The 18652-nt window shown below is 40.2% G+C and overlaps 3 protein-coding genes across 11 annotated transcripts; 2 read left to right on the plus strand and 1 right to left on the minus strand.

Annotated features, from left to right (window-relative positions):
* Positions 1-236: 236 nt before the first annotated feature.
* LOC131138726 (beta-galactosidase-1-like protein 2) lies at positions 237-11868 on the plus strand. Of its 7 annotated transcripts, XM_058087912.1 has the most exons (20): positions 237-955; positions 2145-2330; positions 2409-2477; positions 2563-2664; positions 2780-2875; positions 4078-4186; positions 4267-4359; positions 5466-5547; positions 5880-5944; positions 6022-6106; positions 6240-6377; positions 6475-6555; positions 7244-7353; positions 8215-8361; positions 8462-8533; positions 8652-8730; positions 8809-8896; positions 8981-9092; positions 10711-10827; positions 10935-11868. In XM_058087912.1, exons 1-20 carry the CDS (start codon positions 738-740, stop codon positions 11019-11021), a joined length of 2136 nt encoding a protein of 711 aa, XP_057943895.1. In that variant the 5' UTR covers positions 237-737; the 3' UTR covers positions 11022-11868. The 7 variants fall into 7 exon arrangements, 5 of the variants coding, with proteins under 5 accessions (XP_057943895.1, XP_057943894.1, XP_057943897.1 ...); XR_009132128.1 differs by lacking the exon at positions 8981-9092; XM_058087911.1 differs by having other exon boundaries at positions 8652-8896.
* A 154-nt stretch (positions 11869-12022) lies between these two features.
* Positions 12023-14382, minus strand: smfn (small fragment nuclease). The gene is made up of 7 exons (XM_058087916.1): positions 14237-14382; positions 13322-13405; positions 13164-13241; positions 12931-13042; positions 12747-12855; positions 12551-12604; positions 12023-12201 (listed from the first exon to the last, which is right to left on the minus strand). The coding sequence occupies exons 1-7, from the start codon at positions 14345-14347 to the stop codon at positions 12087-12089; spliced, it is 663 nt and encodes a 220-aa protein (XP_057943899.1). The 5' UTR covers positions 14348-14382; the 3' UTR covers positions 12023-12086.
* Positions 14383-14649: 267 nt separating this feature from the next.
* Positions 14650-18059, plus strand: ska2 (spindle and kinetochore associated complex subunit 2). 3 transcript variants are annotated; one of them, XM_058087407.1, is made up of 4 exons: positions 14650-15056; positions 15343-15438; positions 16344-16517; positions 17974-18059. In XM_058087407.1, the coding sequence occupies exons 1-4, from the start codon at positions 15024-15026 to the stop codon at positions 18031-18033; spliced, it is 363 nt and encodes a 120-aa protein (XP_057943390.1). In that variant the 5' UTR covers positions 14650-15023; the 3' UTR covers positions 18034-18059. The 3 variants fall into 3 exon arrangements, with proteins under 3 accessions (XP_057943390.1, XP_057943389.1, XP_057943391.1); XM_058087406.1 differs by having other exon boundaries at positions 14651-15056; positions 15343-15435; positions 16311-16517; XM_058087408.1 differs by having other exon boundaries at positions 14700-15056; positions 15343-15435.
* The last annotated feature ends 593 nt before the right edge of the window (positions 18060-18652 follow it).

Below are 18652 nucleotides of genomic sequence, written 5' to 3' on the forward strand. Positions count from 1 at the left end.
GTTCCTTCTTTTCCTCTGTTCCGGTTTCCATGCCCTTATTTTGTAACTACTTCCTTTCTTGTTCCCTTCCGTTTTCGCTATCCCTGCTTATTTCACGCACCTGCTCCTAATTTCATACTCCGTATTTAGTTCAGGTGTGTGCTCTTTCTTTTGTGGCGTCATTGTCTTTGGTTTGGCAGTTGCTGTTATCCTGCTGCTGCCGCCATTATTTCATTAAACTCAATTTCAAGACCGAACGTGACAAGTTTATTGGTGATGACGTCATGAAAACGGAAATGAAATCCATTGCTTAATGTTGATGAATTAGGCATAATCTGTGGAGTCATTGCAGTCCATTTAGTCGATTTTTGATGACTTCAGCTGTATCGAGTCCTTGTAAGTGGTGTCTTTTATTTACTTGAAGTCACTTGCCATGTGCCTTTTATTTTGGTCTTGTTGTGGAGCCTCTGGACACACCTGGGGGATATTTTGACTCGAACTGTTCTTCAGCATTGTTGACATGCTAGTTGGTTGGATTCCTGTAAATTAGAAAAAAAAGTAGCCCTCATTTTGTGCCTTGGCCTTTGACCTTCCTGTGCCAAGTCAATCCTTCCCCTTAAAGCATTCCAATTGTCAAATGGCTTTAAAATGAGTTGAATGTCTCATTCAAATGTTTGTGCATCACATGACTTCAGGACTTGAGTTCAGCTCAAGCACAAAGCATCACATTTAAAGTGTTGTGGGTTGCTATGGGTTAAATGGAGTCCCACAGGGGTCACTCCCTTCAGGCGGTGCTGTGTTCAGGCTCCCAGCATCTTGTGTTCATTTATACTCACATGCTACTTAACCACAACGGACGGGAGGGATCCCTAGCCTGTTTATCCATGGTCGTCCTCAGGATAAGAAACTCCAACAAAAGGAAATGCATGTTCATCTGCTTGTGCATCGCTGTCTTCATCGTGTACAGACATCTGGAGTAAGTTGTTTGCGTACTTATAAGTTACAGAATGTTTTCTCATGTTATTTAATATTTCCCGCTGTGAAAAATAGCCACGATAATGAAGTTGGAGTAATGTTACGTGTATATTCTAATAAAATCAAAACTCATATTACGTCTATACACTGTAAAAAAAAAAAAAAAAAAAAAAAAATCTAAGTTGACTCAATTTTAAAAAATGTGTAACCTCGCTGCCTTAAAATTTTGATGAAATCTAGCAAATTATTTCAGGTAATTTCAACTCACAACTAAGTTTCTCCAACTTAAAAGATCAAGTTCACGTGACTTATTGCTTTGTTTTGGGAACTTTATTAGGTCAAACAAATATTTTTGTTGTATCAACAATAGAACTCAAGTAATCTCAACTCGCTTTTGATTTAGTCTAATTAGCTCAAGTAAATTCAACTCACAATTAAATTGAAATTTGTTAACCTGATTTGAAATTGAGTTGCGATTACTTTATTTACATTGTTGATACAACCAAAATATTTGGTTATTTGACCTAAAAAATGAAGTTCCCACAACAAATCAATAAGTCACGTGAACTTGTTTTTTTAAGTTGGAGAAACTTGGTTGTGTGTTGTAATTATGTGAAATAATTTGCTAGATTTAATCAAAATTTTAAGGCAGCGAAGTTACAATTTCTTTTAAGTTGGGTCAACTTTTTTTACAGAACGTATCAGCTTCTTAAATGCAGTAGTCGGGGTTGAAATCTGACATAAATCATAACGAGAAATGCCATGTTAAATCAACTAGTATTGTTACGAAACACAAAATGTCTGGAACAATTTATTTTTGAAAACATTAAAACTTGAATGTTTTGTCTTTAAAACATATTTTTAAAACATTAGCATAAGAACAATATGATGGACTGTTTCTTACCATCCGTCAGTGTGTGGGATGATATTTGTGATGGATGGGTGCGTGCATGTACGAGCGTCTGAGCATGTGCAAAACCCATCACACTCTTGTACAAGTTGGCCACACCCACATTTCAAAGTAGACTGAACTATTTCATTAGTTGGGGGGGATCAAAACCTAACATTTCTAGTTGTCTCAACTTTTTGGCAAAATTAAAATAGCTAAAAAAATGTTTACAGTGTACTTAAATAAAATTGCAAATTCCTATTAAGGATGTTATGTGGGTGTAAAAACAAATTCCTTACAGCCTTTCAAGAGTTGGACAAAGAATGAGCAGGAAAGTCGGACTGAGTGCCAACTCGTCCCAGCTCACCTTGGAGGGGAAGCCTTTCCGTATCCTCGGAGGATCCATCCATTACTTCCGTGTGCCCAGGGCCTACTGGAGGGACCGCCTGATGAAAATGAAAGCCTGTGGCATCAACACACTCACCACGTAGGGATGATTTGTTGTCATCGCACCTCACACCCCCACCCTTTTATGTTATGTTATGACTTTTATGTGTCGTTGCAGATATGTACCCTGGAATCTGCACCAGCCACAGAGAGGGGTCTTCAACTTCCATACACAGCTTGATTTAGTGTGAGAAGTACCAGCTTTGTAGTTTATTGACCAGACGATGGCATAGTAACAATCCGAGCTGTTTTATCCATTTGGGAATATGCAGTTCATGTATACGGATATCAGTCCCTGGTGCTTTGGCTGCAGCACCTCGCCTGACAACGGCAGCATCTCCTCAACAACAGCAATTTAACCACAGCAGGGACATGTGAGGCAGGATGTGACACTGCAGACCACTCCTCTTGTTGCCAAGCATCAACAACACTGAGTGGTGCTTTTGTTTTTGTTCTTATTCAAGCTGATTATTCTTCTGTTGCTTTCAGGGCTTATATTCATCTCGCAGCCGAACTGGGTCTGTGGGTGATTTTACGTCCAGGGCCCTACATCGCCTCTGAGTTAGACCTGGGTGGACTCCCAAGGTAAGACACAAAAGACCTAGGATGTTGGGTCTGAGGCAAGGGTGTCCAAAGTGTGGCCCAGGGGCCATGCCGGCGTCCATAGCATGTTGGAAATGCTGTATGCAGAATTGTAAACAGGGACCCTGCAATATTTGTTAATAAGCGAACCTTAACTCCTATTTCAGTGTAAAGACAAGTTTACACCAGCAGGGTGTACTGGTCCAGATTCCCCTAGGTCTGGTGCTGCCTGCGGAAGAGAGTTCACTCTGTGCATTGGTGTCAGCACTGTGACGAAAACGGCATGCTTTCACAAACGGTGCTGCTCTTTAATAGTTGAAAAGCCAGCATTTCTAGAAATGCTCAAAATGTTGGCAAGCACAAATTACCTGTGAGAAAATATGGGAAACACGGGGAAAAACAAATGCTGCTCTTTAATAGTTGAAAAGCCAGCATTTCTAGAAATGCTCCCAATGTTAGAGAGCACAAATTGCCTGTGAGAAAATATGGGACACGTGGGGAAAAATAAATGCTGCTCTTTAATAGTTGAAAAACCAGCATTTCTAGAAATGCTCCCAATGTTAGAGAGCACAAATTGCCTGTGAGAAAATACTGTACATGTCATAAACAGCAATTCCACAACTTTACAAATTGAGAGATGATATATTGAAAGGAAATATTGCATTTTTATGATATATTGTTAAATATAATCATAACATCAGTGGTTAATTTGGTGTAAAAAGGCTGACTAATATTATTTAGTGTCAATTGGGGGGGGCACCTGCATTGTTTGGTGACTCGGTTACATAAAAAAAGTTTTGTCCAGTCATATTCTTTCTTTGTATTTAAAAAAAATAATAATAATGTCATGACAACTCTGTTAAATTAGTTTTTCCACCTAAGACAAAGCTAAGATGTTCAGGTAGCTTAGCATTAGATGTAATGTCTTTGAAACTGGCTCCCCATTTGGACACCCCTCCAAGAAGATTGTGTGGTGAAATGCAGATGCTGCTACACAAATGGATGAATGATACAAAAACAAATAAGCCATTCTGTGTTAAATTCAATTGGGAGGGGGGGAGTCATGGCTCCCTGTAAGGGAAGACTAAGCCAGTGTGTGACGCTTGGTCAGGAATGTTCAGGAATGGTGGACACACTGTGCTGGTGTTGTTTTTGCAGCATCGTGCCTTTAGTCATGTGCTAGCATATTGTCTGCTTCTTTGCAGCTGGCTCCTCCAAGATGGCAGCATGAGAGTGAGAACAACACACCCGGGATTTATCGAGGCTGTCAACACGTATTTTGACAAACTTATACCAAATGTGGTGCCTTTGCAGGTGGCTTTTTTTTGCTCTTGGCTTATTTTACAAGTACCATTGTGCCATAATGCTAAATAAAATGTTGTAATGTTTTTCAGTATAAGAGAGGCGGTCCCATCATCGCTGTCCAGGTTGAAAGTGAATACGGGTCTTTTGCTAAAGATGACAGTTACATGCATTTCATTAAAGAGGTAATGTGACAGGTCATGTCATGTGGACATACAGTGGATCCCTGCAAATTTACGATTCAGCATTCACGGTCCCTCAAATTTGCAGAAATTTTATAAAAATGGAGTTGAAAACAAATCTCATTCATATCTAAGTTGGTAGAAATGTGCAGCATACATTTCCTTACATTTTATATTTTTATATATATATTTTTTTTTTGGAGTGGTTAGCACGCAGGCCTCACAGCTAGAACACCCGAGTTCAATTCCACCCTCGGCCATCTCTGTGTGGAGTTTGCATGTTCTCCCCGTGCATGCGTGGGTTTTCTGCGGGTACTCCGGTTTCCTCCCACATTCCAAAAACATGCTAGGTTAATTGGCGACTCCAAATTGTCCATAGGTATGAATGTGAGTGTGAATGGTTGTTTGTCTATATGTGCCCTGTGATTGGCTGGCCACCAGTCCAGGGTGTACCCCTCCTCTCCCCCGAAGACAACTGGGATAGGCTCCAGCACCCCCTGCGACCCTCGTGAGGACAAGCGAAAGAAAGAAAATGAATGAATGAATTGAATGTACAGTGACGTTTATTGCAAATGTTGAGCTGACATTGGAGGCGATATTAGATATTTTTATGAACTTACCAATTATTCATGGATTTTTGCCATTCTCTAAGTGCGGAACGTAACCCCCATGAAAGTCGAGGATCTACTGTACAGTCGCTGACCACATTAGCTAGAGCTGCTAATGCAATGAGATCCAATGTAAGAGTTGTATCAAATGTCCTACTTTGCAAAGTTTAGAATTATCTAATTCACAGTTTTGATGGCTTTTAATGTACAGTAGATCAGGGGTGTCCAAACTTTTTTTCCTAGAGGGATGCATACAGAAAAATGAGTTACAGTAAAAATACACTAATACAGTAAAACAGTAAAAATCAAAACCGTATGAATAAATCATGCTGTTTTGTGCTTGAACACAGCCTCTTAATAGTCAAAACATATGCCTCGTCAAGCAAATTTTACATATTTTTTTTTACACATTTTTTGCCTAAATTTCTTTAATAAACTGGCAGGCGTGTGTATTCTATTTATGAAATATCTCATCCATCTCATTTGGCATTTTTTTGAAAGGCGTTGCAGTCCAGAGGGATCAGTGAGCTCCTGCTCACATCAGACAACCACAACACTTTAAAGTCTGGCGGCGTGGATGGAGGTACAGTATTTTTTCATTAATACGCTATATCAGGGGTGCGGTCCACAGCCCAATATTTATTGGCCCCCAGGGAATATTCTGGAATGTTAGTCAGGCGGATTAAGGCCACATTTAAAAGTGAAAAAGTGGAATTGTTGAATGTTTGTACAAGATATCACACAAGTGATGTGGAACATGTGTAAGTCTACTGTACATGCAAGACAATACTATTTTATATGATTCAACCTGCAAGGCATGCTGGGTAACTTCCTGTTTAGCAATTGACAAAGCTGCATTGTGTGGTGCGCATGTATTACTTGTTATTTTTGGTTGCACTCTCTGCTGTCATGTAGCTCTCAGAACACTGAAGCTGCAGAAAGTCAACCAGAGAGACGTTCAGGATCTCAACGCAATCCAGGTTGGTGTCAGTTCCACATTGTTACACTTGTTTACAAAGGACATCCAAGGACGGATCGTTTTGTTCTGTGCTGTCAGCCCAACAGACCAACCATGGTGATGGACTACAGGACAGGCTGGTACGATGTGTGGGGCGACCTCCACCACGTGCTCCCCGCAGAAGGTATGTTCCATAACCTCCACCAGGGGCAAGACATCACTCCCAGGGTCAAATTCACCCACGCCTGGAAATTCTGTCCTCAGAAAAGACACCTTTATGTCTTGTATACATGGATTGGGTGTCCTTTTTTCTTTAGATATGGTGTCCACCGTGAGAGAAATTCTGAGACGAGGCATGTCAGTCAACCTCTACATGTTCCACGGAGGCTCCAGTTTTGGTTTCATGAGCGGAGGTCTGGCTGGACCTTCCTACAAAGCATTCGTCCCCAGCTATGGTTGGTGCCTCAGCGCCATGCATATTGTCCAAAAATAAACCAGCGCTCACTTTTAGCAAAAGAACCGTCAAATGACAGCATTTTAAATGTTTTGTAGATTATGACGCTCCCTTGTCTGAAGCCGGAGAGTACACACAGAAGTACCACCTCCTCCGAGATCTACTTTCTCAATTCAACAGTAAGTTAAATAACACATATACAGTGGATCCCCGCACATCTTTTTAAGAAAATTATAAATACGTAATAAAACCAGGGCTGCACGGCGGACGAGTGGTTAGCGCGCAGACCTCACTGCTAGGAGACCAGGGTTCAGTTCCACCCTCGGCCATCTCTGTGTGGAGTTTGCATGTTCTCCCCGTCTCCGGGTACTCCGGTTTCCTCCCACATTCCAAAAACATGCTAGGTTAATTAGCGACTCCAAATTGTCCATTGGTATGAATGTGAGTGTGAATGGTTGTTTGTCTATATGTGCCCTGTGATTGGCTGGCGACCAGTCCAGGGTGTACCCCGCCTCTCGCCCGAAGACAGCTGGGATAGGCTCCAGCACCCCCCGCGACCCTCGTGAGGATAAGCGGTAGAAAATGAATGAATGAATAATAAAACCACTGAGGAAAAAAACACTATTTTTATACTTTTATTGCAAATGTTCATCCAAAAACTGAAAAAAATGTCAACGTCAAGCTAGCAGTAGTGTTTGGAGGGTTAAGAGGACTGATGTGTGTTAAAACTAACTTTTTAATGGGCGTAAACCCTTTTTTTTATTTTATTTTTTTTTACTTTTCGGAACCACAAGCCCATTTAAAGCGGGGATCTACTGTACTGCAAAGGTGGATGGAGCTTTGTGTAATGATTATTTCTCACACCAGAAGGTGACATTTTGCCCGACATGCCAGTGTTACAACACAGAGAAGCGTATGAAACGGCAATCACATACCAGCACTTGTCCTTATGGGATGCTTTGAGCTTTACTGAGGGAGTATGCCATTCGATGTATGATTACCTGAAAACATGCCAGAAGCAGATACAGTCGTCCCTCGTTTATCAACAGCATTAAAGGAATTTCAGCGATACAGGATTTCATGTCAATAAATGGGATATTGGCGCATAGAAAACGGGTTATGACTTTCTAAATATGGTTTTTAACATTACATGAAATAACAACCTTTTAGTAACATTTACACTCCTATTACTCATTGTTGATAACACGATGCTGCAAGGATTCGAGACGGTCGCAAGCTAACCAGTTAGCCTCAAATGTATTTTTTTCAAAACGTAAGAAGCAAAAAACTTACCACTTCCACACAGAATGGGAGGAGAACGTTGTTTGACAAGATCATTTCGGCCATGGCTGACTCCATACGGTGTCACGGTAATGTAGGGAATATTACATATCACAACCAATCATTTTTTAGAAATTCATTCATTAATTTTCTACCGCTTATCCTAACGAGGGTCGCGATGAGTGCTGGAGCCTATCCCAGCTGTCTTCGGGCAAGAGGAATGTGGGAGGAAACCGAAGTACCCGGAAAAAACCCACTCATGCACGGGGAGAACATGCAAAAAGATGGCCAAGGTTGGGATTTCAAAACTTACCACTTCCACACAGAATGGGAGGAGAACGTTGTTTGAAAAGATCATGTCGGACTCCATGTGATGTGAAGGTAATGTAAGGAATACTACATATCAATTGTATTTCAATATGTTTGGACAAATAATAGACCAATTCTGAAAAAAGTGATATAGCGAGGGAGCGTTAATCGAACCGCGATATTACGAGGGACGACTGTAGTTGTTTTTCCTGTCACAGAGTCCAACTGATTTCAGTTTTCTTCAACAGCCTTTTAAGTCCGTCAAGCCGGTGAACATGGAGAATCTACCAGCCAACAACAGGAACGGTCAGTCCTATGGATACACCCTATATGAAACAACCATCACCAGTGGAGGATTGTTGAAGTCAGGAGGCAACGTTAAAGATCGTGCCCTTGTGAGTCCGAACCGTTCCGTTTTATGTGGACCTGAATCGGAGCAATGTCATCACCACTCTGGAAAAGTCGGGGCGGTAAAAATTTTGGTGCCTTTTGCAGGTTTTTGTAAACAGGAGTTACATCGGGCTTTTCAAACAGCAGACTATGGAGATGGCTGTTCCAGATGGCAAGGTATGGATCACTGACATAGACCAGATCTTAACATTCTGCACTGCATGGGATGTTTGTACCCCCCCCCCCTCCTCCTGGCCAAAATTTGCAAATGAAAATGATATTGATCTCCCTCCAGGGACAGCGAATTTTAAGTTTATTGGTTGAGAACTGTGGTCGAGTTCACCAGGGAAGGGACCTCGACATGCAGCGCAAAGGTGGTTTATCAGACGTGACACAGGATGTTGTCATACCGGCTGTGATTGACAGGTCAATTTTAATATGTGCCGTTACAGGCCTTGTCGGTGACATTTTTCTAAACGATATCCCACTACGGGATTTCACAACATACAGCCTGGAAATGAAACCCAGTTTCATTGATAGGTTTGTACACTTTTGAAATATAATGAATGATAAAAAAAAAATTTTTGGAGTAGCGATTTGTTTGAAATAGACGCCATGTTTTAGTCTCTACCAGGCTCCTTGGAAAGCTCTTCCTGAAACCCCCACTTTCCCTTCCTTCTTCATGGGCCAACTGTTTGCTTACGGCTATCCCAGCGATACTTTTGTGAAACTGCCAGTGGGTGAATTAGTTTTAATGCCATACATCAGGGGTGGGCAAACTACGGCCCGCGGGCCACATGCGAATCCGGCCCACCAGTTGCTTCCAAAGTACTGTATTTTCTGGAGTATAAGTCGCACAAGATCAAAAATGCATATTTAGGTAGAAAAAAACCCATACATCAGTCGCACTGTAGTATAAGTCACATTTTTTGGGAGTAATTTATTTTGACTACTTGACCAAAACAGACATTACGTCCTCTTGGAAGGCAAGTTCTAACCTTAATAAAAGAATAAAGAACAGGCTGAATAGGTGTAAGATATGCTAACACAATGGTTATTCAGCTACACAAAAAATAAACATGAACAGAAAAGGTGTCCAGTGTTTATGTAACATAAACACTTTTTTTCATTTATAAGTCGCAGGAACAGCCAACCTAGGAAAAAAAGTGACTTATAGTCCAGAAAATACGGTATCTTTTTTCAGTTGATTACTGTATTTTCTGGACTATACTAAGTCGCTCCAGAGTATAAGTCGCACAAGGCCAAAAATGCATAATTAGGTAGAAAAAAACATACATAAGTCGCACTTGAGTATAAGCCACATTTTTTGCGGGTAATTTATTTTAACGACTTGACCAAAACAGACATTACATCCTCTTGGAAGGCAAGTTCTAACAATAAAAGAATAGAGAACAGGCTGAATAGGTGTAAGATATGCTAACACAATGGTTATTCAGCTACACAAAAAATAAACAAACAGAAAAGGTGTCCAGTGTTTATGTAGCAAACACTTTTTTCATTTAGTATGGAGTATAAGTCGCAGGAACCTATGAAAAAAAAAAGTGTGACTTATAGTCTGGAAAATACAGTATTTAGACAGTAACTATTCTTTTTTCAGTTGATTACTGTATTTTCTGGACTATAAGTCGCACAAGGCCAAAAATGCATATTTAGGTCGAAAAAAACATAAGTCGCACTGGAGTGTAAGTCGCATTTTTTGCGGGTAATTTATTTTAACTACTTGACCAAAACTTTACAAAACTCGCTCTGGAGTATAAGTCGCAGGAACAGCCAACCTAGGAAAAAAAAAGTGTGACTTATAGTCCGGAAAATACGGTATTTAAACCTTTTAACATACAAGCTGGCAACATGACTTTCAAGTAGTCAGTCATGTTGTATTCAGGGATGTTGACATACTCTTTAATAGTCAGTGTTTTATTGTAATTCTCTTATTTATAGAATTTATATTCTATTATTTTTATATGATGGGGTCTGATGTTTAAAGTGCTCCTGGAAAGAAAAGGACATAATGTATGACACTTTTATGGATAAATTATTCCGGGTGGACTGTTAACAGTTTGCATGTATCAAATATATAGTCTGGCACCTGAACAATTTTAACTGAATGCGGCCCGCGAGGCAAAGTTTGTCCAACCCTGCCATACATCATAAATACTTAGGGTGTAACGGTACATGCGTGAAGCACAATTTTCCGATTTGTTCCCTTATTGTACCCCAATTCAACCAAAAAAAACCCCCCGAGATATGTACTGATCCGTGATACCATTTACACCCTTAGTGGATTCTGTGTCGTGAAGGAAAGTGACTGACTGAATTATGTTTGGGGTCCACAGGGTTGGGAAAAAGGTGTTGTTTTTATCAATGGGATAAATCTGGGATGCTACTGGTCCATTGGACCCCAGCAGACTCTCTACCTCCCTGGTCCTTTTCTCAACAGTGGAATCAACCAGGTATTTACTAAGATACATGGACATTTACACAACAACTTATACAGTAGTGAAGTGAACCTCATAGTCATATTTGACCTTGTGTGAGTTCTTATTTTCTATTCAATCAGATCATTCTTTTTGAGGAGCAAGAAGGCGACTACAAGGTCAATTTTGAGGACACGTCTGATCTTGGAATGGCAGCTGACATCCTGTGACTGTCATCGTCTCACCTGTATCTATAAAATGTTACATTTTACTCAATTACTGGTACTGTTATGTGTGACTAAGTAAGTTTAGCCATTACATTTTTTTTTACCTCAGTCTTTATTGGGGAAGATACTCAATTCCATTATGATATAACCCAAGAGCTACAAGATACAATATATATTTTTTGCAGTTGTAGAATGTTAAACTACACTGAATCACATTGAGGTGTATTTATTTTTAGCTACAGTGTGACTGTAGCTACTAGTGTTGTGTATCAGGTTTGACAAGCCAACCTAATCAAATCATTCCTTTTTTAAAATGTATAAATTTTTAATCATATCATGATACTGCTCTATCAAACCGAGATTTACAACCTAGTAGCTACATTAATAATTTTTTTTTAATTCCGTCCAAGATTTTGCTTATTTTTTTAGGTTTGTTGTTTGCATAATGTGAAATATTTTGATGTTTCATATTCAGATTACCTCGGCCATCTCTGTGTGGAGTTTGCATGTTCTCCCTGTGTGTGCGCGTGGGTTTTTTCCAGGTATTCCGGTTTCCTCCCACATTCCAAAAACATGCTAGGTTAATTGGCGACTCCAAATTGTCCGTAGGTATGAATGATTGTTTGTCTATATGTGCGACCAGTCCAAGGTGCCCGAAGACAGCTGGGATAGGCTCCAGCACCCCCCGCAACACTTGTGAGGATAAGCTGTAAAAAATGAATATTCAGATTACTTAGAAGGCATGTATTTAAAGTTCCTATTTATTTTAGTTTTGTATGACATGACAAACCCTATTTATTACTCGACTTTACTGGTTCTGTTACCGCAATAGACCTCGTTCAAATAAAGATTTGCCATGAATTCATGTCATCTTTATTATGCAGCATAAGTGTGTTGAATAGTGACAATGTGTGTCATTTGACCGGCCACAAAGTTTGGTCAAAAAATCGACACTGCGAGCAAGTAAAAGACAAAAATTATGCCTTTGACACACACGCCTGAGCTGAGCCATGCATAGTTTTATTACTTATTATTGAATACATAACAGAACCCGGAATGCTACATCTCTTAGGTCTTGCTGTTTTCGTCAACAATCTTGTCCTTTTTCCCCAGAGAATCTTTGAAGATGCTGGCTCTGTAGTACTCCAGCTCTTTAATGCTTTCCCTGATGTCATCCAAAGCTCTGAAAGACAAAACAAAATATGTTTCCACTACTTACATGTTAATATTATTAGTATTAGTGAAGCCTTTGTACTCATTTACAAAGTCATGGTGTCAAAATACAGGATGTTAAGTCACTGTTGACTTTGCTAATCATATTTCTTTTGCACATTTTAGATTCCTTATTTACATTACATTATTAGAGCCCTCTGGACATGATGTAACGCCCCTATAGTTACATGTACACTTGCATTACCCTTTATAATCTCAAAAAATACAATACAATGCTGTATTTATATAAAGTACAAACATTTTCAGCACTCAAAGGCAGCTGCACCCCCTCAGCTTTCATACCACGTGTTATTCTTTACCTGTGGGTTGCCTTTTTGCGTGGTGCCATCTTATAGTCCACTGGAAACCACCTCCTAAAATAAAAAAATACATAAACTAAAATCAAACAAAAAGCGGTGCCTATCGTCTGTGGGTATTCAAGAATAAAGAAATAATGCATAATCACGTGAGGGTATGTGTGTTTGAAAAATAGTTCCAGGGAATGATCACACTCACCTGCAAAGCTCCTTGATGGTACTGACATCAATTATTCTATAGTGGAGGTGACGCATGAACCGCGGCATATATTTGTCTAGAAACCGTTTGTCGGCATGCACAGAATTTCCTGCACAGACCGGAATAATGAAGCATAGAGGAAATTCTACATTAAATAATTCGGCTGCAGACACAAGCATCTCACCAGCTAGTGGGCACTGTCCAGGGGGGGTGTGTTGCATGACAAAGGATACAAATTCAGTCTCTGCTTGTTCCAGGGTGATTTTACTATCCCGTACAGCCTGGGTCAATCCTGACTGGAAAAAAACATTTAATTTGATACAGTGGATATAAAAACAACCATATACACTACTGGTTAAATGTCAGCTTTTTGTCAGGTTTTTTTTTTCTTTCATTTCATCACTGCAACCATCTTACCATGCCATGGTGCTCTTTGCACCACTCTGACATGGACTCCAGTAGTTCATCAGGCTGCTTTATTATCAAATTGGGTCCCTGCCATGACAGAATTTCAGTTAAAAAAATGAATCAATACAAAAATCAATACAACAAGCCAGTCACATTTGTTTTATTACCTCAGCCAAAATTTTCAAGTTGGAGTCTGTAATAATGCACGCCATTTCGATGATTTTGTCCTGTTCAATATCCAAGCCTGTCATCTGTAAAATACAGAACCCACACCCATTTTTATGCAGGAGGTATAGCATATGATTTTGTGGTGGCCCGCCACAGATTAATTTAGACTACCACAGATAAAAGTGGCAGTTTTGTGTCATGATCGATCGATCGCTCTCTCTCTCTCTCTCTCTCTCTCTCTCTCTCTCTCTCTCTCTCTCTCTCTCTCTCTCTCTCTCTCTCTCTCTCTCTCTCTCTCTCTCTCTCTCTCTCTCTCTCTCTCTCTCTCTCGCTCTCTCTCGCTCTCTCTCTCTCGCTCTCTCTCGCTCTCTCTCGCTCTCTCTCTCTCTCTCGCTCTCTCTCGCTCTCTCTCTCTCTCTCTCTCTCTCTCTCTCTCTCTCTCTCTCTCACACACACACACACACTTAAAACACCACAGATAGATTACAGTCCTGTTAGAAACACTGAATGCGATTGTCATTTCCTGTAACCACACTACAACAGTACTTCAACGTTTGCGTACTACTGTGTACACAATATACTTACTGATCCAAGTATTTAATTTGATACGCAGCCCAAGGTTAAGCCATTAATATCAAGGGACAGTAAAAAAAAACAAAACGATTTGCATGACTAAAATGGCCCCCAAGCCGCACTTTGAACGACCCTGATACATACAAATATGTACATACTGTACAATCAACATATTGCAGCGTTGATATCGATATTTTCGTTTTAGTGCATACACGTCTGAAAAGTTTTATAATGTGTTGGTCGAGAAATGAATCAAGCCGGAAATAAGAGTGAGAGTCGTGAGTCAAAAATAAAGATTCATAAAGCCGTACAACAATGTTTTATCAGCTGTTATGACTTACCTCAAGATCCACCCAGACCATCTTCTGGGATAAAGTGGTGCTCATGTTCTTTCGAAAGCACCTTACGGCGTGAAAACCAAAACTAAACACACGATAATTGTAAAGCAGCATGTATTTAATGATGTTTTCCGTTTATTTTGGAACTATGCAACTTGCGGAAGTGACGTCACACATACGTGCCCATATATTTGCAGCCGGACCTGTTGGTAGTTCTAATTTCTCAAAACTCATCTTTATGAATATATCTGCGTGTAACTGAGTGAAATTGTTCATTTTATATACTGTGTTTTTTTTGTTGTGAATATTCTCAAAACTCTCATTTACATTTTTGGTGGAACACTATGTTTCTTTACGGTTGCTGTTGCAAGGGGGACTCTTTAAAGCGACGCACACATGGACGGACAACGTTAATATAGATTATTAAAATTATTATTACAATTATCATGATTATAGAAAATTTGAATATTTATTAACGTTATTAGCAGTAGTAATATTATTTGATATCTTTACTACTCATCCGAACATAAGGTAAGTAAAGTGCCCATAGATACATATTCTGGTACAGAAGGTGGCGGTATGCACCTTTTTAAAGTCATGGATGCCACCCGCCATTAAACCAAAAGAAGAAGAAGAAGAAGAAGAAGAAGAAGAGGGAAAACGTCTGATCAGCCCTGCTCCAGTAGGTGGCGGTAATGCACCTAAAACTGTTTTAACCAATCACCAACACCGAAGAAGAGGAGGAAAAGCGTTTTTGAAGTTGTTGTGACAACTGAAATAACCATTCGATATGGAGACAGCAGTGGAAAACCTTGAGTTAATGGCAAGTTTGCGTAAAATGGCCTTTATTGTCCTTTCTGTCTTGTTCTCAATTGTACTTTCCTGGTTACGACACGGGCCAATGTTTTGATTCTCGCGCGCTTCAAGCGAATGGTACGCGGAAGCGTAACAGTGTACCACAAAACATTACAATATAGTACATTCATAGTGTATTCACATCTATTCAACAACTCGCCAAATTTTTTTCAGTTCATTTGGACGTCTCGAAGTTCACATTAAACAATATTCCTGCTAATGTACTGTCCTAAATCTTTGCGGTATCTTTGCAGTTCTCAAAGTCAGAAGCGGGGTTGGACCACATTGAGAAGCGCCTGAAACTGGACCTCACTAACCATACTGCAGAGAATGGACGTTTCCCTGAGGTGGTAACTCAACTACTGTTAGCATTTTGACACAACCACTAGAATAATACCCTTGGGAATATTCTGGAAAATTACTGCATTAGGGGAGTATTACTAGAAAGAAGTTCACTTGAGTTTTATTTGTTTGTTCATTCATATCCGGTCAGTATCACCTCGGGGTAATAATAATAATAATAATACATTTTATTTGTATACCGCTTTTCAAAATACTCAAAGACACTACAGAAAAATGGAGTAAAAACAAGTAAACGGTGTAAAAGATACGTTAAAATACAACATTCATTCATGTCTAAAAAGTTAGACATTAAAAACAGATTTAAAGAGGTGGGTTTTTTGTTGTTTTTTTAAACTGGGAAGGTCGGGGCAAGCACAGAGTGAATGGGGCAAAGAGTTCCAGAGGGTGGGGGCAGCGATGTAGAAGGCTCTGCCACCCCAGGTTCGGAGCTTGGTCTTACAGGGGAGTGCCAGGAGGTTTGAGTCTGAGGAGCGAAGGGGACGCGGGGGATTGTGTGGATGGAGCAGGTCTGTGAGATATGGGGGGGTCAGATCGTGGAGGGCTTTGTAGGTTATGAGAAGAACTTTGAAGTGAATGCGTTGGAGGACGGGAAGCCAGTGGAGGTTTTTAAGGACAGGGGTAATGTGTTGACGGGAGCAGGTGGAGGTGAGGAGGCGGGCAGCGGAGTTCTGAATATATCGTAGTTTGTTGAGGGTTTTGGATGGTGTACCGTAGAGTCACTCTTTTTGTGTGAACTCAATTTACAATAAAAATACAAAATAATGAAAGTCCACCGCCGTGTTTGACAGTCAGGATGGTCTTGTTGTTGCCCTTGTTCATCGTTCAACAAACAGAGCGCTCTTCTTTCATGCTTTGTCAGAAGAATACACTGTCAGCTACACTGTGCCTGCAGGAGAACCCCGCCATGATGCTGGAGAGACTGAGAGCCATTAAAGACAAGCACACTGCGTTGTGCTCTCAGATGACAGAGATTGCAGCTGCACAAAAAGAGTCCATGTTCTCCACCAGAGAGAACATCAACAGGGCCGCCGCGCTGATTCAACACTTTGCACAGACCGGCATGGAGGTATTCAGTTAACATGTGATTTCATAATGATCACGGTGTGAAGAATATGATATAGTACTGTATATAGTATGACATTGTACACAAGTACAGATGTAAATTTTCGTTTTGGCTTTTCATTTAGGCGACACTTGTGTTCTGGCAGCCAAAATCGCAGTTTTTGAACTACCAACATTGTTTTTTCTTTGCAAACACACAAAAGTCACATTTTTTTTGTGGGAAAGAAATCTTAATTTTGCCAGAAAACACTTTAATGATCCCCAGAAACTTTGGTAAAATACGGTGGACGAGTGGTTAGCACGCAGGCCTCGCAGCTAGGATATTCAAGTTCAATTCCACCCTAGGCCATCTGTGTGTGGAGTTTGCATGTTCTCCCCGTGCATGCGTGGGTTTTCTCCGGGTACTCCGGTTTCCTCCCACATTCCAAAAACATGCTAGGTTAATTAGCGACACCAAATTGTCCATAGGTATGAATGTGAGTGTGAATGGTTTTTTGTCTATATGTGCCCTGTGATTGGCTGGCCACCAGTCCAGGGTGTACCCTGCCTCTCGCCCGAAGACAGCTGGGATAGGCTCCAGCACCTCCCGTGACCCTCGTGAGGTTAAGTGGTAGAAAATTAATGAATGAATGAATTACTGTTTTGTGGTTGAATACGGCCATAAAATGTATTAATATTAATAGTCCAAAAATTATGATACCATATCATGATATAGTAAAGGAAATATTGCATTATCATCGTTCACTCTGGGAAGTTGTGGAATTGCCTTACTTGTGACACGTATTTTCTTGCAGGCCATTCATACTGTTTCATACTGCCATTCATACATTTGCAGCATTTCTTGAAATGAATTCTTTATTTTTAGACTATTAGCCACTGGTTAATTGGCGACTCCAAATTGTCCATAGGTATGAATGTGAGTGTGAATGGTTGTTTGTCTATATGTGCCCTGTGATTGGCTGGCCACCAGGCCAGGGTTTACCCCGCCTCTCGCCTGAAGACAGCTGGGATAGGCTCCAGCACCCCCGTGACTCTCGTGAGGATAAGCGGTAGAAATTGAATGAATGACAAGACAGAAGTGGAACTTTTTGAAAGTGTGTTGTTTCCCATTACATCGGGCATAACAGTTAAGGCCGCATTTCAGAAAAAGGAACATCATAGCAACAGTAAAATATGGTGGCGGTAGTGTGATGGTCTGTGGCTGTTTTGCTGCTTTGGGACCTCGAAGACTGGCCCATATGGCCCACAACTACTACTGCCTCAGTTAATGTATGCACAACAAGTAATAGTCAATAGATGTATCTGTAACAGATGTATCTGTAAAAAGGTGCTTATGGTGTATTGTTGATGTTTTATTATGTCAGGTCCAATGAAGAATAATTTCTCATGTGTTTTTGTTTTCACTTGGAATTCAATGTATTCCATGGTCTAATATTTCCTGCTTTTTCAACCCACTACAGGTTCACTCTCTGGCTGAGTCGGTGCAGAAGCTAGAAGAGCTCTCCATCAAAATAAAGTAAAATAAAAATACTTCGTATAGGCTAAATCTGCATTCTTCACTTGGTCAACATACTCGGATTCTGAAAGCCTCCTCAGGGGTTTTAGGCTTGGCTCCCTCCACACGTCAACGAGCTACATGCTAATTACTATCAGCAAAGAAGAATTATTACACCAATTGTTGGCCGCAAATGACACCTAGACTTCGGCCTTTCTATCCATCCATCCATCCATTTTCCATGCCGCTTATTCTCACTAGGTTGCGTGTATGCTGGAGCCTATCCCAGTTGCTCGCCAGCCAATCACAGGGCACATTTCGACAAACAATCTCCAAACTTAGCAAATGTAAATCAAACCAGCGTAGACTAACTTTTAAAAAGCTGTTTTCTTGGATACTTTTACAGGATAATTATAAACGTAGTTTCCCAATGCTATGGTAAAACTATTGTAAACACATTATTATTATTATATAATAGATAGACTTCCTTTATTGTCACTGCACAATAACAGCAATGAAATTGCCAACGAAATGTCATTGCCTGACTCCCGTGTAATAACTAATAATAATAATGTTGAGAATAAATAGATGACATCAAATATGAACAACAGTGTAAACAGTAATTTGTACAAATAATTGAAATA

This window comes from Doryrhamphus excisus, chromosome 11, assembly GCF_030265055.1.
Source record: "Doryrhamphus excisus isolate RoL2022-K1 chromosome 11, RoL_Dexc_1.0, whole genome shotgun sequence".
NCBI lineage: Eukaryota > Metazoa > Chordata > Actinopteri > Syngnathiformes > Syngnathidae > Doryrhamphus > Doryrhamphus excisus.

What these genes read in the sequence shown, in the direction of transcription:
- smfn (XM_058087916.1), bottom strand. Translation starts at nt 14,347, where the DNA reads ATGCTGCTTTACAATTATCGTGTGTTTAGTTTTGGTTTTCACGCCGTA. An exon ending in GCAAAGAGCACCATGGCATG is followed by an intron (nt 13,043 to 13,163) that starts GTAAGATGGTTG and finishes GTTTTTTTCCAG; the next exon opens with TCAGGATTGACCCAGGCTGT. An exon ending in ACCATCAAGGAGCTTTGCAG is followed by an intron (nt 12,605 to 12,746) that starts GTGAGTGTGATC and finishes TTTTTATTTTAG; the next exon opens with GAGGTGGTTTCCAGTGGACT.
- LOC131138726 (XM_058087911.1), top strand. Translation starts at nt 738, where the DNA reads ATGGAGTCCCACAGGGGTCACTCCCTTCAGGCGGTGCTGTGTTCAGGC. An exon ending in GACCTGGGTGGACTCCCAAG is followed by an intron (nt 2,876 to 4,077) that starts GTAAGACACAAA and finishes GCTTCTTTGCAG; the next exon opens with CTGGCTCCTCCAAGATGGCA. An exon ending in AGCATTCGTCCCCAGCTATG is followed by an intron (nt 6,378 to 6,474) that starts GTTGGTGCCTCA and finishes AATGTTTTGTAG; the next exon opens with ATTATGACGCTCCCTTGTCT.
- ska2 (XM_058087406.1), top strand. Translation starts at nt 15,024, where the DNA reads ATGGAGACAGCAGTGGAAAACCTTGAGTTAATG. An exon ending in TGGAAAACCTTGAGTTAATG is followed by an intron (nt 15,057 to 15,342) that starts GCAAGTTTGCGT and finishes GTATCTTTGCAG; the next exon opens with TTCTCAAAGTCAGAAGCGGG. An exon ending in AGAATGGACGTTTCCCTGAG is followed by an intron (nt 15,436 to 16,310) that starts GTGGTAACTCAA and finishes ATGCTTTGTCAG; the next exon opens with AAGAATACACTGTCAGCTAC.